The 23,503-nt window shown below is 35.8% G+C and overlaps 1 protein-coding gene across 1 annotated transcript; it reads left to right on the forward strand.

Annotated features, from left to right (window-relative positions):
- The first annotated feature begins 1,263 nt into the window (after nt 1–1,263).
- Nucleotides 1,264–23,396, forward strand: LOC145788343 (uncharacterized). The gene is made up of 22 exons (XM_082600119.1): nt 1,264–1,282; nt 1,790–1,951; nt 4,773–4,929; nt 5,666–5,820; nt 6,643–6,791; nt 7,998–8,111; nt 8,688–8,738; nt 9,470–9,586; nt 9,921–10,092; nt 10,483–10,634; nt 10,961–11,170; nt 13,416–13,607; nt 14,677–14,790; nt 15,294–15,492; nt 16,990–17,214; nt 17,456–17,566; nt 17,964–18,120; nt 18,702–18,806; nt 19,427–19,559; nt 21,267–21,394; nt 21,819–21,904; nt 23,242–23,396. Exons 1-22 carry the CDS (start codon nt 1,264–1,266, stop codon nt 23,394–23,396), a joined length of 3,063 nt encoding a protein of 1,020 aa, XP_082456245.1.
- The last annotated feature ends 107 nt before the right edge of the window (nt 23,397–23,503 follow it).

Here is a 23,503-nt window from a genome sequence, read left to right on the forward strand (position 1 = left end):
TTAAGAGAATGTATTTTTTGCGATAGCGACGAAAGTAAGGCGTTTTGAAATTAAAGGTTGTACGGTATACGCTTAACTTAGCCTACAATTTCTGCAATGTTACACTTCAAAGTCACTCTTATGCTCATTTTATTGGTTTCGACTGCCTTCTCAAATGACCGCGTCTGGCGTATAGGTAAGTATTGCTATTTTATATTTGATTATTTTTTATTTGAATAACTTTTGAATATTTGAATTTTTCATTCAAAATTTTGCAAGGTCTTATTGCGGATTTTAAGGATTTTTGACAAAAATTGTCTTGTTGATCACAAAATTGCCTTTTTTCTAGGTTTGGGATGGCAGGTTTAAAAACAAATTACATAGCGACTTTTATTTTGCAAATCTTGAACAGTTGTAGGAAAAGAATTGGCCTCGGCTGCTACCATGGCCATCTGGAGATGCGGCCTGATTTGCCACATTTTGCAGATTTTGATTACAGCTACTGCTGGTGTTTGACTGAGGTTTTCTGAGATTTTTTTACCTTTTGCTGTCTCCTAATGATATAAATGCTTTTTGTTACCTTGGGGAAGCAATAACAAATCAGAAAAAGCAAGTTGAAAAACGCTGAATCAGACTGTTATTGAAAAATTAGCAGTCTGGCTAAAAATTTCGAAATCAAATTTTCTGTTTTTCAACATCTGAGGATGTTAAAACTTATTGTGTCGTCTGGGGAAAACAGTAAAGAAGGCGAAAAAATGTAATTTTTAGAAAAATTTATTTAAACATTCGCCCAAAGTTTGCAAAATCTGAAAATTTCTGCTATATGTGACAAATCAGGCCGTATCTTTAGGTAGCCATGGTGCTACTGACAAATAACGATTCAAGTGAAACCAGAAGCTTAGTTTTTTTAGTTTTTGCTGTTGTTTTCAATATAGTCTACGTTTAATTCACAAAACAGAGCAAAATAAGATACATTGCGTTAATGTTAAAGCAAATTCATTTTCTTTGCTGTGCAGTATTTTGAAAATTGTTTCGGGTCTAATTTTGAATCAAACCATTGATTTTTGAGGGTGTACCAGCATTAAAATTTAATTTGAAACAACCATCTGATCAAGTGCACTTGAAGTGAAGTGTTTAGTGCGTTGATAAAATGTTTAGTAAAATGCCAGTTAATTGCTTTATGCATTGGTACAGCACTTTCATTCCATACTATTACTAAACGCCAAACGAAACTACTACTATTCCATGCTAAAGTAGATTCTAATGCATCTACTCACTTATACAATGCAGGAATTTCAAATTGGTTAGGTGTGATTGTGAGCTTTCTATATCAACCGACTAATAGTCATTTTGATTTTTATAAGCCTATGAAGCATAGGTCAAGCCTAGCCTTAAGACGAAAGCTGGTTATGAACCTGGAAACGGTACTGTAGCTTATTTCACAGTATGAATCCAACTCCAGACATCCATGTGATGTATTTTGTAGGCTAATTAAAATTCCACTGCTTTGTTTGTGTCATCCTGCATTACAACTGTCTTTCTGAATCGATAAAACGATGTTCTTAAATAATTAAGCACTTCAAACTAATTAAAACCGAAATTCCAGACACATGCCAGCCACAAAATGTAAACTGCATTGTAATCAAATAAAAGTGATAAAATTTAAAAGCAGTAATTGCATACTGTGCTACAAACCTTCATAACTTTGGCGCTTTTTTCAAATCAAGCAGACGATCCTGACTGCTGTCGTCTTCAACAATCAAATCACTGCAATTTATTTCTGATTTGTTGTGCTTTAAACTATCTTTAGGGTTTCTTTCTGACGTCAATCTTAATCCAAGTGTGATAAAGTCGGGGTTGATGTCTGCTTGGAGAAACTTTACTATTCACTCATCATCATCATTACAATTCCAGCTCATCCCAGATGTAATAATTGCAAACTTAAGCAGTTCTTCAGAAGTTCTTCATAAAGGTATATCGTCATGTGATTCATTGAATGTTAAATCTGTAGCCAAAAACTACAAATGCCTCTTATCTCGACAGTTTCGTATAGGTTTTGAACCACCGTCGTAAACCTGATTCCATTGTAAAGTCAATAGAGACGGACATAGCCGTAACGAGACGGACATAGCCGTACGAGACCAAACTATTTTTGGGGGGCAGAACGTAAATTTGCCCAAATTTGCACGCTTTTATAGAAATTGCTCAAATATAATGTATGCGGTGCATGATAACAGTGAAAAACTAACATAACAAGATCACCAGCTAGCTAGAATTTCTTACCCAAGTAATCAAAATAGAACAACTGAATTCATCTTTGAATATACCTTGATTGTGCATTGCTCGATGCTTCTGCACTTTGGCATGGTAGGTAGGAGTAACATTTAGGAGTATTATATACTTCAGCAGTAGTATTTTAAATGTTGGTGAAATTAACATGACACAGTTGAATATACAAACTAAATATTTATTTTTTATTTTGGGGCGAAACTGCATCATTTTAATTTGGGTAGCTTTATAAAAGTAACCAAACAAAGCTAAGCAACACCACAACATTAACATTACATTTAACAGGTACAGTATAACATTTTTTCGTTAAATGTTGTGGTGTTGCTTAGCTATGTCCGTTTATGGTTGAAAAAGTACTGTAATCTCTCCACCCGAATTGTTTTATAAAAGTATTTACCAGATTTATATAAATTCATATTTTGTAGTTGCCCAAATCAAGATGATGCATTTATAGATATTAGGTCTATGAAAAAAATTAAAGACTTTGTAAATTTAAATGCCGAGGCAACTGCATTATGCCAATTTGGGCAGTTTATAAATAGACTATAATCAGATAATTTTTTTTTTTTTTTTGCCCAAAGCTAAACGATACAGTTATGTAAATGGGAAAAATTGGTGAATTTGTGCATTTTGGGGAAACTGCCTCACGCTAATTTGGGCAGTTGCATAAACAGACTAGTCAGATAATGTCATGTTTTCAGCTGCCCAAATCAACACGATGCATTTGTGAAAATAAAATTAGCTATAGGCTATAGCAAATTTTGTGTTTTGATTTGGGCAGATTCACAAAAGTATAAGAGACATATTTTGGTGGCTGCCCAAATTGGCATGATGCAGTTGGTTAAATGCATTTCGTACTACAGTTTGATCACCATACAATACATTAATACGGGTGTGCCAAATGAAAATTTTGCGGCATATTTCTTGTGCAAATAAGAGGCTGTACCGTACTTAGTTTGATAGGTAAAAGATATTAATTTGTAGTTTTTCTTAATTTATGCAATTTTGAAACTTTTCATATAGCAATTTTTGCCCTAATAATTGCAAGATTTTGCCGAATTCGCGATGTTTGAAACAATAGGGGGGGCAGCTGCCCCCCTGCCTCCCTGGCTCGTACGGCTATGCCTGATTCCCATTGTAAAGTCAATTTGTTGCGGTCTTTGAGTTATACCATTCATGACTAGGTACTGGTGAAAAAAAGACCTTTTCTTGAATTGAGTTGTTCAAACGCATATGCTGAGAGTACAACTTTCGTTGCTTGTTCTTCGCGTTGTAGAGCCGGGTGTTTGTTTGAGGAACATTACGTTACGGACGCACAGCTCCGTTTTCCGGCAACATTAGAAGGGCCAATTGCCAATTTTTTAAACCGTTGCTACTAGCTTGTTTTCAACAAGAATCCTTAAGTTACTTTAGAAATAGCATATCTGGCCCAAATGTCTATGACTTTATGTAGCCTAGCCTACACTGTACACGGTACAGTATAATATGTAAGTTAATTAAGAAAAAACAATTTATTGCTGTCTAGACTAAAGTGAAAATGTTTGTTCTAACAGTATACATGACTAGCTGAGCATAAAACAATGAACGAATATGTGAGTTACTGCCAGCGCAGTATAATCTAAACAGTTTTACAGTATAGTGCAGCTATAATGATGAGATGTGCAACCGTATCCCAAGTCCCAACGCAGGCACGTACCAAGCAATTAGCCTACAATAATAAACACATTGGACATTGGTTAGCAAGGTTGAAATTCAGTTTCATGTCGGCATGGAGTTTATTATAATCCTAGAACGGAAGCCATGTGTGGATATAAAAGCCTTATCTGCCGAATAGTAGCTTTTTGCAAGTCGAATAAAACCTTCAAATAGTATTCAAATTTAAAGGTCGTTGTTAAAAAGAAAACTGAAAAGTAACTTTTAAGTTTGCAAATAATACACAGTAAAATTTATAACAAAAAAAGGTAAATTCACAGACCAGATCGATTTTGTGTTTCAAAGCAGTCACATGTAATCGAAAATTTTACGAAACTGAATTTAAAAAAATCAAGTCAATTAAATCTTGTGTTTTTTGTTACAACAAAGAATTTCAAGACTATAGTCGTAAAAACTTCATCCATATTATGTTTTGAAAATGCAAATTTCTGTACAAATTTGTAGATTACCTTTCACTTATTCGGACATAAATAAAAATACTGCCGACTTTTGGACTGAGTGGATATTTTATCGGCCGTGATTTACATAAATAAATAAAAGCATTTTGAATGAATTTCTCGAGAATGAAATAATTTTGCCTTGTTTATCTAATTTTTTAATGATTTGATTAAAAAGAATAATTTTGTTTCAAACGTATGTCAGAAAGTTTTGCTTTTACGTCTGCAGACGATAACTACTTAAAATCGATCAGAATTACTTTTGTTTTTTAAGAAAGATCCTAATAATCCATCACATGATAAGAGGTTATGCCTCATGTTGAGCATAAGTTGGCACTTTTGTAATTTTTCCAGTTTGCCAGTTGATGGATATGGGTCCATCCATTCTAATTGCCATATCTAGATGCGGCTGCAGTTCCAATTTGATGTACATGTCTTCTGCATTGAGATTACCTACCTTTGAGATTCCGGTTTGGACTGGTATGGAGTGCCCAAAACAACGCAGCAAAAAGTATATTTTTGTTCATCAAGCTTGAATGATTGATTTTATGCTGTGGACTCATTAACTAAGAATATTTGAAATCTTAAATAGTTCATTTTTCCTTGTACTTCCCATAGCATTTAATGCAACTGTCTTATATCTGCTGAAGACGTACAAAAAGTTATATGAAAAAAATACATTAAAATTTACATATATCTGTTTGCCAGGAAATTAATCCCAACCGTACGTTCCATTGATTAGGTGCAACTAACTGATGGCTAAATATAATAGGTTGAAAGTATTGTCACATGTAAACAAACAGTTATATGCGACAAAGCATAAAATGATGCACTGTATTTGGGAAAATGTAGATTAGGCTAATTAATTATTAAAGTGCTGTCACAGTCTAGTTTTAGATGACTTCAGTGATCATAATCAAAACAAAGGGCATTTGAAAAAAATAAACATTTTATGATTCTGTATGAATAGACCTAATAATGTGCACAAGAAAAGAAACTTTTAAAAAAAGTGTGAAAACGCAAGCTATGTAGATTCGAAGCCCATTAACTACAGCTGTAGAAAATTGTAAATACTCTTAGTTTGGCCTTATGCATGAGATCAAAAAATACATTGATTGCGTTTACCAAAAGTACCATAGAAACGCTAAGCTAGTTCTATTGAAACCAAGACGGACTATATATTGAAACCAATAACAGTCCGACTTGTTTATATTCTAACTTATTTTTTGTCAAACTTCTTTTAATAGAATTTCCACAAAAAGCCAAAGCTGTTCGGAAAACATTGAAAGCCATTCGAGTGACGTCACAAAGCAACAAAGAACAACTGATGGTGCTTTGCTCGGCCGCTATTTGTCCTGTCAAAACTGGAAAAGATTGATCATCGTATACGATCAATCCGAATGTAAGCGACTATACCAACACTGAGTCGAAATAAAACAACATATTTCAAATTTTTGAAAATATCTTTGACATAACTTATTTTTGTGCCAAAACAGTTCTCCTAACCTACACGGAGCCCAAGAGTGTGATAAAAAATTAGCATTGAGATTAATTATCATAAAAGCAGAGAAAAGAACAGAAACAGAAGGTATAGGCTGCATTTTCTCAACTTGTAATATCATCACGTCATTGAAAAACACAAAGTTGTATTTATTTCAATATTATAAGCAAACGCAATGGGTGAGGGTTTGCGAGTGCATTGAAATGGATCTTTAGCAAAAACGTTTCGGAAACCCTAATACCGCAGATAGCAATTCAGTGGAAAGCAACCTTAACACCTGTATGACTTTACTACAACATAGACCATCATGTTTCTCAAATGCTCCAAAGAGGAAATTTAGCATTAGATAGCATCATAGCAACAAAATAAATATATACATTTGTACGTTTTCTGAGTTAAACCCTACAGTTGGTTTACTGTGACTTTGTTTATCTACACCAGTAGGCTGCTTCAAATGTGGCAATATTAGCTTGACTACAGCCATGACTTGACAAAACTATATTTGCTTAATGTGCTTCGTTGCAAGCATGAAGAAGTGTTCAAGCAATTGAAAGATTAGGAAAGAGCTTGTTTTGCTATAAGTCTTACGATGAAACTTTTTTGTTTCGAAGCCCTTTTTCAATTTTTGCTTCCATTTGCAAAAAACACAGAATCTGTCCCATTAATTTGTCTATTTCGCCTGTCAAGCTGACCTCATACATAACTTCGATGTTTCTCTTTCAGATTCTCTATCAATTAGCGACATGATGAACGAGATGGAAAATCGAATGCATCTAGTTACAATACAAAGGCTTCCATTGCGTGGAAACACTCCGTTTATTGAAACTGAAAACACCTTAAATCTCATGTTGAAAGTCGTCCAGTCTGCAATGGTTTATGTTTTGTATTGATATCAGCAGTAGGCTATCTTGGCTTCTGTTATTATTAGTGGTACACAATAAGTAACTAAATTATTGTGTAAGTTACCATTAACGTTAGCAGAGGCCTCTTGGGAAGAACACATTTTATAGAAGTGACATATTTTCTTCTGTCTGCTTTTTTTCGTTCCAGAAAAAAAAATAGATAAATTTAGTAAGCGCTTAGGGTACCTAACACTTTTAATGAAGTTTTCACATGTAGACATTGACATAACGTTCATGGGTTCAAGGACAACCACCTCAGAATAAAATGAAAATCGAAATGAAAATACTTTAGCCTGATCGACACGAATTTTGATGCGAAAAACAAAATGGTTAATTTGGCCATTGGCTTCGCTGCAACAACTGTGAGATTGAGATGTTATGATTCTTTGGCTAGGTATTTTTTTGTTTAGCTGGTGTAGGCTTAAACCGTAGTTCTAGTAAAAAAGTTGCGATTTTTACATTATTTTAACGTCCATTGAAATAACGTTTAATAGCTGGTTTTGCGAAAATGAGATCTAGCAAAAGTCATTTTAATGCAACGAAACCAAAACGCAATGTTCTTCATGTGATTGGTTAAATTGAATATCGCTTTTGGCATTTTGTTCCATCCCCTGCCGAATTATAAATTTGTAAGTAGGGCCAGATATATCAAGTAGTCTGGTTTAGGCCCAGATCTGACGACTTTTTATAAAAATTTATGGCAGAGTGAATCTAAATTGTGTATTTATCACAATTTCTGGTTTGCTCTCCCCAGAAATTTAATTTTATTCGCCTGTTTTCGGCTTCAAAATAAACTTTGAATAAATTTTATGGTCTTCAGGAATACAACAAAACTGCACGCTTAAAATTCTGGTCCGTAGTCGAACGCGATAGCTGCGTTTTAAAGTAACTGGACGTTTGGGCACGACATCTATAGTAGCCTAATGCAATGAAATAAACCACGAAAAAGAAACGAGAAGAGGTGTCTTGGATTCTATACTTGTCGCTATAGACTTTGGAGATGGCGGTCTATTATTTTAGAACTTCAGGTTGTCCATGTAGCCTACCTTAAACGCCCAGAGGATGCTGACAAGCAAACAATATTCACTAAACCAGAGTTAAGGTCAACCGAGTGTTTTTTATGTGATGCAACAAGGATATTTTTCATTTTGGTATCTACTGTTTTTTTTTCCTCAGGACGACATATTCCAACAATCAGAGAATGGTGAAAGTTATTCCAAGAATTATGGAAAACTTGCCTTTGTTCTTCTCGGTTCAGAAGACACCGTTAAAAGATTTATTCTAAACATAGTAAGTCAACAAATCAATTCTACACATACTTTTTGTCATTGACTTGCTTAGTGTAGCCTACAGAAGTTACCAGGTGTCAATATTTTTATCTTTATAAGCAGGTGCTTCCATAGTTGCCAAATGCCTAGACTTAGTTAACTTGTTGTGTCGTAATGTGATGCTGTCATGTTGTGTTTTCCAATGTTGTTCAAGTGGTTCCAACTCCTTCATTGCTTCCTTTAAAACTAAAACAAACCGCCATTTCAAATTGCAGTGGAAATTATTTCAAAAAAATGGCTTCCCGAAAAGGAATTTTTAGCTTCATTGCAAATATGTAAGGTAAAAATTACGAAAGAAAATCGTGACTACTTTCCATACCTGATGACAGAAGACTGTAGACGTAGAGACTTAAGATTGTGATGCAGAGACTGCTTATAGATGCGTATAAAGTAAGGCTACCCCAATCACTAAAAGTAATTGGTTGCGAGTACGGGATGTTGCAAGCAACTAAGCTACTGGATGTTTATTTTTCATGCATAACGCCCTCTATAAAGCTTTTAAGACTGTGAATCTTTTAAAGACAAATTTCTTTTACAGGTTCCTGAGTTACAATACAAACTTTACTTGCATTTTTACATTGTTGATATGGTATGTAGCAAGATTAGCATTCTTTCCTAAAGTAAAATGTCGTCTTGACTTGAAAATTGTTGTTGGCATTATGATAAATTTTTTTATAGCATCTAATTTTGTATTAAAAGCACACATCATGAAACAAAAAAGTGTGTTTACTTCTTAATAGGCTACAGTGCATCGCAATGCCAAGCATTTTCTTATTTTGCGCTCCCTCTTTTAGTTATCCATTCCATACTATAAATGTAATATGAACTTAAAGTAACCAAACTGACTCAGAGGAAGCGGTTTGCTGGTTTGTGTATTAGTTTTGTATGTTGAACAGTGAGAAACCAACAACAAAAATGAGACATTTTTTAAGGACCGATTGCATTTTAAAGCAGTTCAACCTAGTCACTATAGTCAGTTTCAAAAACAATTTATTTTTCTTACCTTGGTTCTTGGTATTATCATGTATCTCAGCAGTCGACTATGGTGGGTAACAGCCAGTTATTTCGGCATCTTGGCTTCGTTAGTAGCCTGCCAAACTGACCACATTGTTTTTGTATTTCTATTCTTGGAAGAAAAAAAACCTCAACTACCGCAGATAAGACCATTAAGTTGAAAGGATAACTTTTACTAAGCTATCAACATAAAACCGAGCAAATGGGTTTTCTTCTGAGCATTTGATTTTCGCTAACCACAATAATACAGCACAAACCCTATTCCTTACTATTACAATAACACAATGCATGTTGTTGTATTAAAAGGGATGGAAAAATTCTCGATTTACGCAAGGATTATTGTTCCACAAAGGGGTCACTGTAATCACAGCCGACAATGGACATTCAACCACTCGGATACTTCACGATGAATTGACCAGCGAAGTAAGAATCTTGTTTGAACTACATGAACTACATTTTTTTTCAAAGCATATTTTTAATTTGAGAATTCAGTTCAATGACACTTCAGTAAATAAATGATTTGTATCTTTGTTGGTGTTATACCACATGTATTGATAGACTGTCTGAGGGAAATAAGTACACTTAGAAAGAAAACCTTTTGGAGCTATCGAGACTTTGATACAGTATATTGAAAATCAGCATACAGCTATAGTTTTACGTAGGATAAACTCATCTTGATTTAAGGATTATAACAACAAAGAACGTCTTGTCACACCACTTACTTTGGTATAGTGACTTTTGTATTAAAAAACCGCAGGAAATATCCGGAAAAATTTTAAATTCCCTTCTGATTGTATCTTCTGCAATTGAAGAAGTGGTAAATATTGAAAAGCTGGATGACATTTTGTTTGAAAACGAAGTTATTTCTTGCTCAAGCGATGCTCGTGGAAACGGAAAAGCAAACCTCATGATATCTGATGCCATGCGCGGTAAGATTTGTTTGATAAAGGCTTAGTTTTAACATATTTTTTTCTACCGTGGTGAGATCTTTACAAAGCCCAAACACGGAACTGTATTAATGAAAAAAAAATTTCAAAGGTTCTCCTACTGACTTGAACCATAGCTTACACGTTTACAAAGTTTTAAGGCCACTACTTTTCCTTGAATGTAAGCACAAGTTTTAAACTAAGATTAATTTTCAAAATATGATATTCCGTTATAGGCCCACACCAAATATAGTCGTTACTTTCTAAAACCTCCACAGCTTGTTCCACCCAAAAAGGGGGATCATCAGAAAGTTCTTATTCAAATAGAATCAAAATAGGCCGTTATAAGCCTATATATTTTTCTGTATAAACCACATTTATTTGTTTTAAAAGCTTACAGTTCAAAACTCTTTGGAGGTAGAGTACAAAACTTTAACCAGCACAGAACAAAATTGGAAAATCGATATTATATCAATATGCTTCAAGACAAAAACGTAAATGCTGCATCGTTTGATCAAGTTTGTGATATTGCTGATGAAGGAAAGGTGAGTCATAAGTTGATTACCATGATACATTTTTATGGTTCCATCAAATGTAACATCTTTTACAATCAAGTAGCAGTCTTGTAGTTCGGCTCTAGTTTAATAGAAAATAATTAGGGTATCTGCTGAAAAATTAGTTGCTTTCTTCTAAGAATTGTATCACTAAAATTTTATTCAGCATGCAGAAGAGTTGTCAGTCATGGCATGAGACATGTGAGCTACCGTATAATAGACTGTAACAGCATGCTTAATTTGTCTACCCTGCAGCATGTAGTCTACTATTTGCAATAAGTTTCCATGCGATGAGATTTGCTTTACTTACATTGTAGATTAGATGTACTTCAATGATGGATTATGTGACGTCAAGAGAAGCTCATGGATCGTGTGACGTCAGCAAGACCACAAATAGCTCTTCTGATTCAATCACGATCGTTTCACCGAAGTTAAAATATCAGACAGAAGTAACGAACAGTCTTGGTTGGGTTGCTGATTGCGGAATTAAACTAGAAAACAAAACGTACCGCGTTGCAACCTTAGAAGTAAGATATTTAACGTTATGGACTTGTTTTGAATATCTACTGTAGCCTTGTGTTAATTCAAAGTGATTCTTTGGATTGGTTTACCCTGCTAGATAACTCAATCGATAAACATGTTACAAAATAATGAAAAGAAGAAATTAAAAAACGAAGATTAATGCTGATGTAAATGGGTAGTGACTAGTGACCCACCATGGTTGCTGAAGTTTGTAACACGCTGCAGCAAGTAACACACTGCGGATATTTACAACTTTTTTGTCTATGGCAGCGAATCCATAATGAATGTAGTTTTCATAATATCTTCTTTTGACGTCGTCGTTCGTATGAAGCAGAAAGTTTGTGGTCAGCCGAAAGAAAGGACTTGAAGCCAACGTTTCGTCAGATCTTCATGTGTACGGAGGCTTGTTATTCCATTGGGGGGGAATAGATGAGACACCCAAAGATGATGTGGTTGGCTGTTTGCTCCGTCGCACTGCACTGACACGCAGCAGAGTCCCTCATACCCCAGTGTGTCAAGGAAGCGGCCAACTCCCGTTCTTAATCAGTTCAGTGTCACCCACTCCCGTCTCTGAAGCTCAGAACCAAGTCGGAGTAGGAGATAGGAGAGATCAAATAGAACGAGGCAGGATTTTATTTTTGGTGCAGTGCTCAATTTCCCAAACCAGGCATTTGACGTGCTGAAATCAGCGAGCTGGAGTTTTGCTGCATATCCTGCAAACGAGCGCCGTGATGGTGGTTCGGGTCAGCACAGCACAGGCTTTATTTACTAATGAAGACACCAGCGCTTCTCTGCGTACATTAGCGGGTAGGATATCTGATAGCACTGGTAAGTATTGCTGTGGTGTTGGTTTTAAGCATCCAGTAACAATGCGCATTGTCTCGTTCAGGTAGGCGTCTAATTTTTCTATATGCTTGCTGCGACACCATGCCGGAGCTGCGTATTCCGCGGCACTGTAAGCAAACGCCAGGCCACCTAAGCGAAAGGTAAATTCAGTTTTGCAGTCTCTGCTCCTGGTTGTCGTCATAAGCCTGAAAAAGTTTTCAGTTACCATGATTTACCACGTGGATGTAGACGACACGAATCCCGAATCCCTGATGAAGACACAACTATTTGAAAGAATTTAAAGTTTAAATTTTATACAGCAATGTTGCTTATTTGAAATTGTTAATAGTTAGTTTTTCCTACAAAAAACTTTAAAATTTATCATACCTGCTGTAACTAAATTAAATCTTGGCTAGTCGATGTTATTGCCTTAGCCCTCAACCAACTATGATTTTCTGCAATGCTTGCAGCACACTGTCTGTTAAGCAGCCTTACACATATGATAGTCCGCCCCGTTAGCTCAGTGGTTATGCGCCCGGCTCAAGATCATGCTGCGCTGGTTCGACTCTTGGGGTGTGCGCTTGAGCAACGCACTTTCAGGACTGCTCTCCATTTAGCAGCACGAGTGAATGGAATAATACCCTGGCAACAACACTTTAACAATCGGCCCTACGTCAAAAGTTCTACAAGGATGCGAAGCTACCAGGAATAACCAGAGTCTACTAATAACCCTACCAGAGTCTACTCTCGGGATGTGCGCTTGAGCAACGCATTTTAATTCTACAGACTGCTCTCCATTCAGCGGCACCTAATAGATGGAATAATTCCCCGGCAACAACACTTCAACAATCGGCAATTTCACTCTGTCAATATCAGTAACCAGCCCTGCGTCAAGAGCCTCTACAAGTATGCGAAACTACCAGAAATAACCTACCAAGGCTTTGTCAGTCCGAGGGTAAAGATTCAAAACTAAACCAAAACAAATATCAGAACATCACAGAACAGAACTTTTATTTACGTCCTTTACTACGAAAACCCAAAAGTAAACTGCCAACATCTCCTTGGCAGTCCTTGGGCCTTGACAGGCGTCTTTGACATAACAATACCACAAGGATGGCACCGCGAAGAAAAATCAGTGGGCAAATCGTTACACACTTATGGTCACACACTCTCGATAATCTTGCTGGCAAAGCAGTAGATTTCACATTGTTGCATCACAATAACGCAAATTTAGGCAAAATGTAAGCACTATTTTCAATCAACACACATTGTTCTCACATGAAAATTTATCTGCCATTTTCTTGTGAAGCCCTGGGGATAAGCGAACCCCAGATTAAGAACTCCTGATCTTGATACTGTGTTTGGACCGCCGATTCTTCATCTTTTGAAAAGAGATCTTTTTTAATATATTTTTTTTTTTTTGAGGACGAGCCTTTTGTCTTTGTACGAAATGATTCGAACGGACACTTCAACTTCTCCGGATTCTCAATCGATCTACTTTATTTGCTTTCTGGGATGTTGAAGTTTCGTTACGAAGTTTATCAAGTTCAGGATAAAAAATATGGCGTCTACAAAAACGAAGAATGGGGTGGATTGGTTGGTGAAGTAGCATCAAAGGTTCGAAAATAAACCTTGTATTTGTTGTATTAAAGACCAACCTACGAGCAATAAATTAGAATGTGTTATGCAGATTTCCCAAGCTCATCGCAGCTTTTATCATTCCAAACATCCATTAAATGTTTTGTTTGTGCCATAGCTTGTTTTTTGTTACTATTACAGTATTACATAATCCTTCGTATTCAGGCTTATCCCTGTGGTTAAATTTCCACCTTCAGCCAAGCCTTTAAGTGTCTTGCATAAAGCACAGCCGTATGTTCTTGAGGGGGGTCGAACCGGCGCCTCTTCAAGTGCTGTACCAGGGCTTTCACCACTCAGTTATGCAGGCGACACATTTAACCTTGATATGTCGTCTTCTCACGTCTTCGGGCATTGCAATAGGCACAATCCTACACCAACAGGCAATGACATCCTTTTCTTCTTTCGGGTGTGAGGTTGGTAGAAACAGACTGCAGATCATATCACCAACGACTAGCCTACATTATATCTTGTTCTCTAAACGAAAAACTGCGTGTCTTAAAAAAAAACTAAATCAAAGATTGGCTGCTTCCTACTTGTAGCCCTCTCAGTACAGCAGTCTACAAAATTCCTTCACCCTGGGGTAGTAAAAAAACTCTAGGTGCAAGTGGTCAAAAACGACATCGACTTACTTACTGACAATGATTTTCAGTAAGTTCACAAGTTGGCTAGTTTCAAAACCTTATTTCTAATGTCGAAATACACTGTTTTACGTCTCGCTTTCCTTGAGTGTATTTTTATTTGCAGCATTAAAAATTACTTCAAAAACTTGCAGATTGCGTGGCCAAGTGGTGAGAACGTCTGTGCTACGTTTAAAATTGATGTCGGCTCAACACCTCTTCAGAGCACACGGCTGTGTCTAGACAAAAGACAATTCATGGCATGACAAAATAAAGGGAACAGCTGACTCGACTATATGTCCCTTAGCTGCTTCCTGTTGTGTTAAATCTGTGATCGCAGTGTACTGTATGTTGTCGCAATGGATGCTAAAAACATGATTAATATCAAACATATGACTTTGCATAGGCTACTGACTTGAATTTCATTGCAGAAAGCCGACTTTGCGATATCCGCGATGACTGTGACACCCCAGCGAGAACAAGTTGTCGATTTCACTAATCGGTATATGAACTATGCCGTAGGAATACTTTTGAAAAAGCCTAAGGTACTTTGGCTTTGCATTGTGATTAATTTTACTAAAATTGATTTCGGTACATTTAGGCTACTGTTTTTTTTTCAGCATTCTTTTCTTAATTATTTTTCTTGTTGGTGCCACATTGATATCACTAACCAGTTCACACATTCCCTCTTAGAATGATTGAAAAGTAATAGTCGCCTCGGTTTCAGAATGTTGATTAAAAACCATAATAAACAAGCATAGCTTCTTGAGTAATTTGATAGCTAACCCTCATGATTCAACATCTACACACCCCGTTGAAACAGGTCACACACCTTTTAGCGGTGAGTGGGCCCCTAGTTGAGGAACCCTTGGCCTACAGCAACCTATCAGGTTGAATAGATCATAAGTTACATTGACAAACGTTTTGTAGAATCTTATACATAAACAATATAGACTAATTTTAATAGTGAATTGCTTCTGTACATTGCCTCTTATAGATAAGACTTATAGCTAACTATACAAGATGAAAGATTTAATTTATCTCACAGGCTGCAACAAATCTTTTCGCGTTTCTTAACCCTTTTGACCAAACCGTTTGGTACGCTATTATGGCTGGGTTGGTTTTGGTCTCTGTCATTCTCTACGTTCTTATTCGTGTCTCTCCACGTCAAGCAATGGTCCGTTCACATCGTAATAAATCCATGCACGGCATATGCTGGTTTGTTTATAGCTCCTTGGCACAGCAAGGTAAGTCAATAATATCATAAAAAACCCACAAACGTGAAAAAACATTTGTGATCTTCCTAGATCAGTCTTGACAGTTTTGCTTACTTGCAAATCGTTAATCAACTGAAACAAGCTCGGTCACTGAGTTGAACTGCTTGAATTTACTGCTTGCAGCATTCTTGCTGCTGAATTTTTTCAATCCCCTTTTGCTGCGTAAAATAAAATTGTTCTTGAAAAGCTTTATGGATAGCTGAACATCCACCAGTCGAACCACCCTTGCTCGATTAAATCATTTATTTGTTTACAGAAAGCTGTATTTGTTTATTAATTTTATCGCTTTGTTCTTTAAAAAATGGTGTAAAAAAACAGTTTTAGTGTGATGTTTATGCCGTTTTTTCATAAACAGTTCTTAGTAGCGCCAAGAACTTTCAAAAGTTTAGGATTTACGTGCGAGATATTCTGTGAAAAATATTCTGATTCGTCAAACACATGTCTATAAGGCACTGTGTCCGGAAAGCTATAATGCAAACCGCTACTACCACAGCAGCGAAGTAGCATTAGGCTAAAACAGATCGTTTGTATCTATACATTTGTGAAGTAAGCAACGATTGTGCTGCAAAAAGTGAAACTCAATTCATCGCATAGACTGATCTACTGTAGGCCTATACCATATACTCTTGTGGAAATACTGTAGCTATAATACAACTATAGCATATGATCATGGTTTGTATCCATATTCAAGCAAGCACTTTTGTCAATTTGTATATAAAAATTACCAATAACAAGACTAAGCGATAGCCGAAATACCGGTATCCATGGCCTAGTGTTGACAAGGGGTAAAGAAGGTAATTTTGGACTCGGGCTTAGGACCATTTTTTTGCCCGTAACCTTTCCAAAAAGCCAGTGAGCTCGAAGAAACCATCGAGTGTTCTTTGACTATAGTGAATTTTTCTTGAATGTGTCTTGCTTTGGGGTCTGAGGGTCTCATTGGTATCTGCCTCGGGTATGGTTCACTAGGGATAGCGTCATGTTATTATAGACTTTACAGACTTCCAAGACATTACAGACTTCCCAGACATGCAGTGCCACCTGAAAACTGAGGACGAGTGTTTTAAAATCACATTTAACATGTAATTTGTTTATGTAACATGTTTTATGTAACATGTACGGTATTTAACATCTAAAACCAATCGTTTTACAGCTTTACACCATTTTTAGAATTTTGACACTCAAACCAACCACTTCTACATTGAGATTGCTAGATATTGAAATAACGTTGAGTAGCTGATTTCACTATAGGTTGTGTAATACTAAGAAAGCAGGCGAAATTGCGACGAAAACAAAAGAAAGTTAAATTTATCGATATGAAAAGGTATGCACTGCACTGCACTCCATTCAACAATATACAATATTCACGGGCACCGGGTCCAAAGATTCACCTCTCAACCGCCCTGCACTTGGTTGCTGCACACAGCAAAACTATTGCACTATTTCAAAGTAACATAAATTTATTCCTAGGTACTGATTTGAATTTGGTAACGTTCTCCTCTCAAATTGTAACCGGAGTCTGGTGGTTCTTCATTCTCATTGTGACATCATCATACACCGCCCACCTTGCTGCTCATTTAACTGTAGCTAGGCTGGAAAACACAATTGTTTCATTTCGAGATTTGGCTTCTCAAAACGACATATCTTTCGGTACTGCAAGGGATACAAGTATATATGAGTTTTTACGAAGAAGAGGTAAGTAAAAACTACAATCAAAACATCTTCTGCTACTTGATTTAAGGGTTTTCTCTACAATGCGATAATATGCTTACATAAAACTACTTACCGATTAAACAAGAAGAAAAAAAAATCACAAAAAGTTAGATCAACTTTAGAAATGCCATCATGGATAATGAAAGATATTTTCACCCCTTGGATCCACTTTGTCATAAAATGTTGATCGCTTATTTAGCTCAAATCTTAACGCTACCCACAGGTACCGCAAAGCAAGATCCGTCGGATATGTGGGGAGGTTTGTGGAACATAGTAAATGATTCTCGCAACTTGGTGGACGACCCTAAAAAGGGATTCGAAAAGGTCAAAGAAGGTAACCATGCTATGCAGTGTAGGCTTGTTAAAAAGAAAATCAACGTAAGGCAACGATATGACGGAAAACATATCATCATATCATTTTAATTTTTTTACGGACGGGAAGAAAAAACACTCCAAGCCACAACAGTCACAATATACCTTACAGTAGCCTACATGGTTAATACATACAGTTGGTCTATTTCTACCTCTGATGATTACCCAAAATCTTATGCTACATCTTACGCCAAGATAACTTAAAAATGAAAAATATGTTCAATTGACGACTGTCTTTGTGATCAGCTGCAAATTACTTAAAGTTAGTGCTTGATTATTAACCTACGTCATAGCATACCGCGTAATTCAATGTCTGCACACTTACAGCGAGTTTTAATATTAAGCTATACAATTTCTAGAAAACTACGCATTTTTGTGGGATGTTGCTGTGATTGAATATTTAGTCCAATCCGATCCTGAGTGCGGTTACACTACCACACCAGACTCGATATTTTCGAAAGGCTACGGCATAGCAGTGCAGCAGGGACATCCAATACGTGATGCTCTGTCTATGGGGTAATACATTGTAGATACATGTAGAATGAGACTTTTCGCCAGGCTTGTGCAGTAATTATCAAATTACTTGTGTTTTTCTGATGACTATTGGCGACTCCTGACGGAAACCTATTCTATAGTCCCCAAAAGAACGCTAGAAAAGCTATAACAATATAGTTATATTGCAGTCTCTCAATGCGTTATTTTTAGATATGAATTAGTTTTATGCAGTAATTTGTTTCATTATTTTCACGTAAATAACGGTTAAAGATACGTAAGCATGAATAAAGCAAAGAAATGTGATCAAGGTTTTTTTTGCACTGTCCCACCATTTTAATGTAATTTTCTTCATTTTCTTGTTTCATCAAAACTTGCATCGCAAAGATGCATTGTCATATTCTTCATAGACAAATTCAAGTTTTTACAATACTGACCTTTAATTAACTTCGCTGTCGACCATCACATAATGCTATTTTGCTTCAATGGTCGAAGTTATTAATACAAGTCGAAATGGTCAAAAACAATGGTCGAAACTATAAAAATAAAAAAGCCATGCTTTAGTTTAAAAAACGTAGCAAAATTCAACGCTTTCTATTTTGAAGCATACTGCAGCTTCAGGAACAAGGAGAGATAGAGAGATTGAAGCAGAAATGGTGGACAAGCAAAGGAACGTGTTCTGATCCTACAGAAAAAAAAAGTCAGGCAAGGTGGCGATGTAATGTTTATGTCTAAATATATTTTTAAGGCGATTTGGGGTCAAGATGTAAAAAAATAAACAGCTGGTGCTTCATTGGTGCAATCAATAAAAAAATTTGCGTCACAGCAGTGAATTCGTCACATGACTTCCATACGTAATTCTGTACTCCATTTCTGAGAAATAAAAAATATGGTTGATAAAGAGTGATGGCTATGTTTTATAAACTTATATGATTTCATTTATTTACATAGCATCCAAAACATATTCTTTTACAAATCAAACATAGTTATTACTATCTAAAACCTCTACAGCCTGTTTCACCTAATAGGAGGATCATCAGAAGGTCCTTATTCAAATAGAATCCATTTGATTCTATTTTATTTGATTCTATTTCTAATAATTCGATTCTATTTGAATAAGGACCTTCTGATGATTCCTCCTTTTAGGTGAAACAGGCTGTCAAGGGTTTAGATAGTAATAACTATATTTGATTTAATTCGCTCTGCTTGGCTTTTTGCTTGGCATTGATCACTTTTTTGTAGTATTAATAGTTTTCATTGTTTATTCTTTTAAAAACATTTTTGTAGAATTATTACAAGCTGACATGTTACGAAATTGGTATTTTTTCAGTAAACTTTCGCTGGAGAACTTTGCTGGCGTCTTTTGTGTACTCTTGGGAGGTTTGGTATTAGCAGCTTTAGTTGCAGTCGTTGAATTTCTACAACATTTGAGACACGAAAATAAAAAGACGAAAGGCCAAAATGTAAATTAAACATATTTTTATACTTTATTTGATTCTCTTTTATGCACCCATATTTTAACCAGACGTGACACTTTGCATTGTTTTACATTTTTCTCAGGTAGTCACTTAGTCTAGCATAAATTTTAACCAGACGAGGAACATGCAGCTGCTTCGGTCTATTGTGAATCTGCACCAGTTTACTTTTGCTACCAACTGCATTTTTTCCTAAAGGTATTGCAGAAGCTGTAATTTAACAACCGAGGCAAAAAGTAACATCTCTAAACAGCAGTTTTCTTCTTTTCAGTCTCCTATATATCACAATTCAAACAAGATGAAGTTACCGTTTATTACAGTTAGGCTAGTTTTTTTTCCCCATTATCCAAATCAATCAAAACCAAACTAAAATGTCTGACTTATCCAAAACTCAAAGATCAACAAAGTTTGAACGGGCCTACACATCACAATGCAACTTTCAACCAAAGTTAATGACTTTGCCTACATAAAATCGGATACTTGAAGCATTCTGTTGTTCGGAAGTCACCGAAGTCACCGGAAGTTGTTAATACTTGAATAGAATTCAGGTTAGACAAAATAAGATAATTAAAATCGTTACAGGAGCATTTGAAATGAAAACTAAATTACTGCCACTCTATCAAGAAAATAAAATACTAACTGTTAATTCTACTTATAAACTAGAAATAAGCAAATTTATGTACAAATTTTATAATAATAAACTACCGGAAAACTTCAAAACTTTCTTTACACATGTATCATCTATTCATTCGTATAACACCCGACGTTCAAGTTCCAATTCACTTTATACTAAACTGGCAAATATCCAATTATTTCAAAAAAGTTTAAAATGCATGGGAATCAAGGTATGGGACAATTTACCTCAAAATATGAAAAAAAACATGAACAAAGGCTTCAAATATTTCAGTAAAATGTGCAAAATACACTTCTTCAATAATCAAGAGCTATAAAAACGACATCCACTACCTGACTATGTTAATTGTTATTATTGTTTGTAGTATCTGTATTTGTTTTGTTTTTTCTGTTCTTCCTTCCTTCTTCTTTTTTGTGTCAATTTGCAACAATATTATCAACGCAATACTTTCTTTTGTGTAACTATTTGAATGAGAGAGTGCAGACTCGACGACCTCCTACGCCTTCAGGGCTACGGTCTTTCGCACTCTCTCATTGGATGCACACTGTCAGTTTTTGTTTTATGTGTGTTTCGGCGTTTCGCATCCAAACAAAAATAAAATGACCATCCATCCATCCATCCACCACTGCTTAAATTCATCATCGTTATTGTATGCTCATTTCCGATATCGAGGTAGACGTGAAAATTAATGAAAAACTGCAACATTCCAGCGTTTATGATAGTTCAGTTGATTTTTTTTAGTGAATTATGTTTTAGTTTAAGCGGTTTGTACAAAAGGATTCAAATAAACAATGTGAAAAACAAATATTAGTTACCTTTTTGTAGTCCAGGCTCGTAAGATTTGATTACTTGATAATCTTTTGCAAAGCTTGTAGACCGATTCTGATCATGCAAACTCGCATTAACAAGCGTCCATACAACGTCTTCTTCTACCAGGTTTTTAACAGTTTTGTAAGGAGTGGCTGCTACTAAGCTTATTGCGAAGGGCTGATTGGCAAAGATAGCAACCTGAAGGCTTTTACATTGATCCGCTTTGACCATTCTTCTTTAATTATAACTAGAAGCAAACCAGCAAAGCAAATACGCCCACTGATGCATCTGATAGCACATGTACCTCTCAATTTTTAGTCGAAAAATGCATTGGAGACGACGTGCACATTCTAATTAAAGACTCTGAAGCCAGTACAAGGTATTGAAAGAATAGTGTTTAGGTCTATCGACTTTTTTACCATTATACTTTCCCGTTTGTGACTAATAGCTACCAAGCTGTCACGGTCATTTCAAGTACAAGATTGCAAAAGAGGTCACTTTAATGATTTACAAGCAAATGAAACCACTCTAAAGTCCTCTGAAATCATCAAGACAAGCAGCAAAATAAAAACATGACAAAAACGTTTTAAACTTTTTTTGTATCATTTTATATTTTAATTAATCTATAAATACATAATATTGATGCAAAAATAACTTTCTCTTTTCTAGAAACGTATTGCTTTTTTTAAAGTAATGTAAGTTTTTTACAATTAGCTTAAACAATTTTCGTCAATGCTTCCTATTACTACGAGGTTTTGTGTGGAAAATTGATTCTAATATTCTTCTATTCTTTTTTTTTTCAGAAATTCTACACATGAACAAAATGCATTCAACAAATCAACGCAAAAACCGAACTTCAACATTGATGTTCAACTAAAAGAGAAAAAACGTTGAGTACCGTATCGTTATTCTATCGTAGCCTACGCCCTACAGTATGACACTAAATAGGCTACATTTTCTTTAGTGTAATCCAAGCATCATGATTTAGCTATTTTTTGTTGTAGCCTAAATTTATAGAGTTGGGCTTCTATCCATTTCTGTTCCAATATGGTTGACTCTAGGATTAGGTTGTCTGCACCTCATAGAATGATCCATGCTAGCTGGCGATGAAGCAGAATAATCAGAACCTGCTTTTAGTTTAAGTATAAACTATTAAGCATACAGTATGCCGAAGAAAACATGATCTTATCCTTTTGCTATGCCACCTGACAGCACCATTTTACAGGAATATTCATACCCACATTTTTGTTGAAAATGCTCTCAGAATGCACCAAATTTAAAGTAATTTTTTAAAATTTTCTGAGGGAGGCCCCCAGACCCCCGCCGCTGGGTGTCGGCTTCGCCCGCCGGTCGTCAACCCCCCCCCCCTTTCAAAATTCCTGGTTACGCTACCGTCAATGGCCCCCCCTTTGAGAAAATCCTGCGTACGCCACTGAGCATACTGATATCAGGATATCCATCGAAATCGTCCTACTCCAGAAACTTGACGTTAGAGTAGACAAAATACTCTGCCTAGAATTCCTAAAGATAATACATATAGGTGTAAGATGTACGACGTGCTGAAAATGAACATTTAAAAATTAAGCGTCAAACTTACAATTATCGCATTTTTGTTTTATTCTGGCCACAGCGATATGTAATGCAGGATTCTAAAGTTGTCGGGTCTAAAATACATCTAAGATAAACAGTTTCAGCTTGTAAAGTGTTCGTATTGCTTAATTGCCAGTTGTTAATATTGTCGTAGTTCCGGTGAAAGATACACTGTTTAGTTACGAGCAATCAACCTAACGATAGGACATCGGAAAGCACTTAAGACGACGCAGACAACCGAGTAGTTCTGCAGTTACCATGCTTAACTTTTTATGTCGTGATAGCTTATGACAGCTTCTCTATGGCAACCTACAAAGTCGATCGATTTTTATTTAAATTCAGATTTACAGAGTAAGCTATTCCAGGTTTAAGTTGAGCAATGCAACTTTTTATTTTTAAGTTTTCCTTACAGATGGGTGTCTTGATTTCAATCGCCGGAGTTGTTCGCTTACAAATTGCTCCTTGATTTCATTTCATACTCATGGTGTTGGGAGCAGTGTTAACTCTAGCACATTAACTACCAATGTTCTGTATACGGACCCCAGGATAGATGAGTGCATCTAACAACGCTCGCTGAACACAATAATTTACTTATCTTGCTATTTTCACATCGTTTCAATCAAAATTATATTTTAGAAAGTGAAGAATACGTCGGATATGGAGCAGAACGTTTTAATCTTCTACCAGCTGCATCTTCCCTTACACCCACCAGTCAATGTGGAAGGAATTGTGTTGGGAGAACATCTGGGAAGACATCTAGAGGACATATTTATTTTTCAGAACCGGTGTAATTTATATTTCTTCTTCTTCAAAAATTGTTTTTATCGTTTCCTTTTTAGTTTAAAAACTATTTTAAAATCAACATAATGTGCTTTAAAATAGCAAAGTTTTATTCAAC

This window comes from Aplidium turbinatum, chromosome 2 (assembly GCF_918807975.1).
Source record: "Aplidium turbinatum chromosome 2, kaAplTurb1.1, whole genome shotgun sequence".
In the NCBI taxonomy this organism is placed as follows: Eukaryota; Metazoa; Chordata; class Ascidiacea; order Aplousobranchia; family Polyclinidae; genus Aplidium; species Aplidium turbinatum.

Coding starts and splice junctions, on each gene's coding strand:
- LOC145788343 (XM_082600119.1), top strand. Junction 8,739..9,469: donor ATTTTTACATTGTTGATATG/GTATGTAGCAAG, acceptor TTGTATTAAAAG/GGATGGAAAAATTCTCGATT. Junction 18,121..18,701: donor CGTGATGCTCTGTCTATGGG/GTAATACATTGT, acceptor TCTATTTTGAAG/CATACTGCAGCTTCAGGAAC.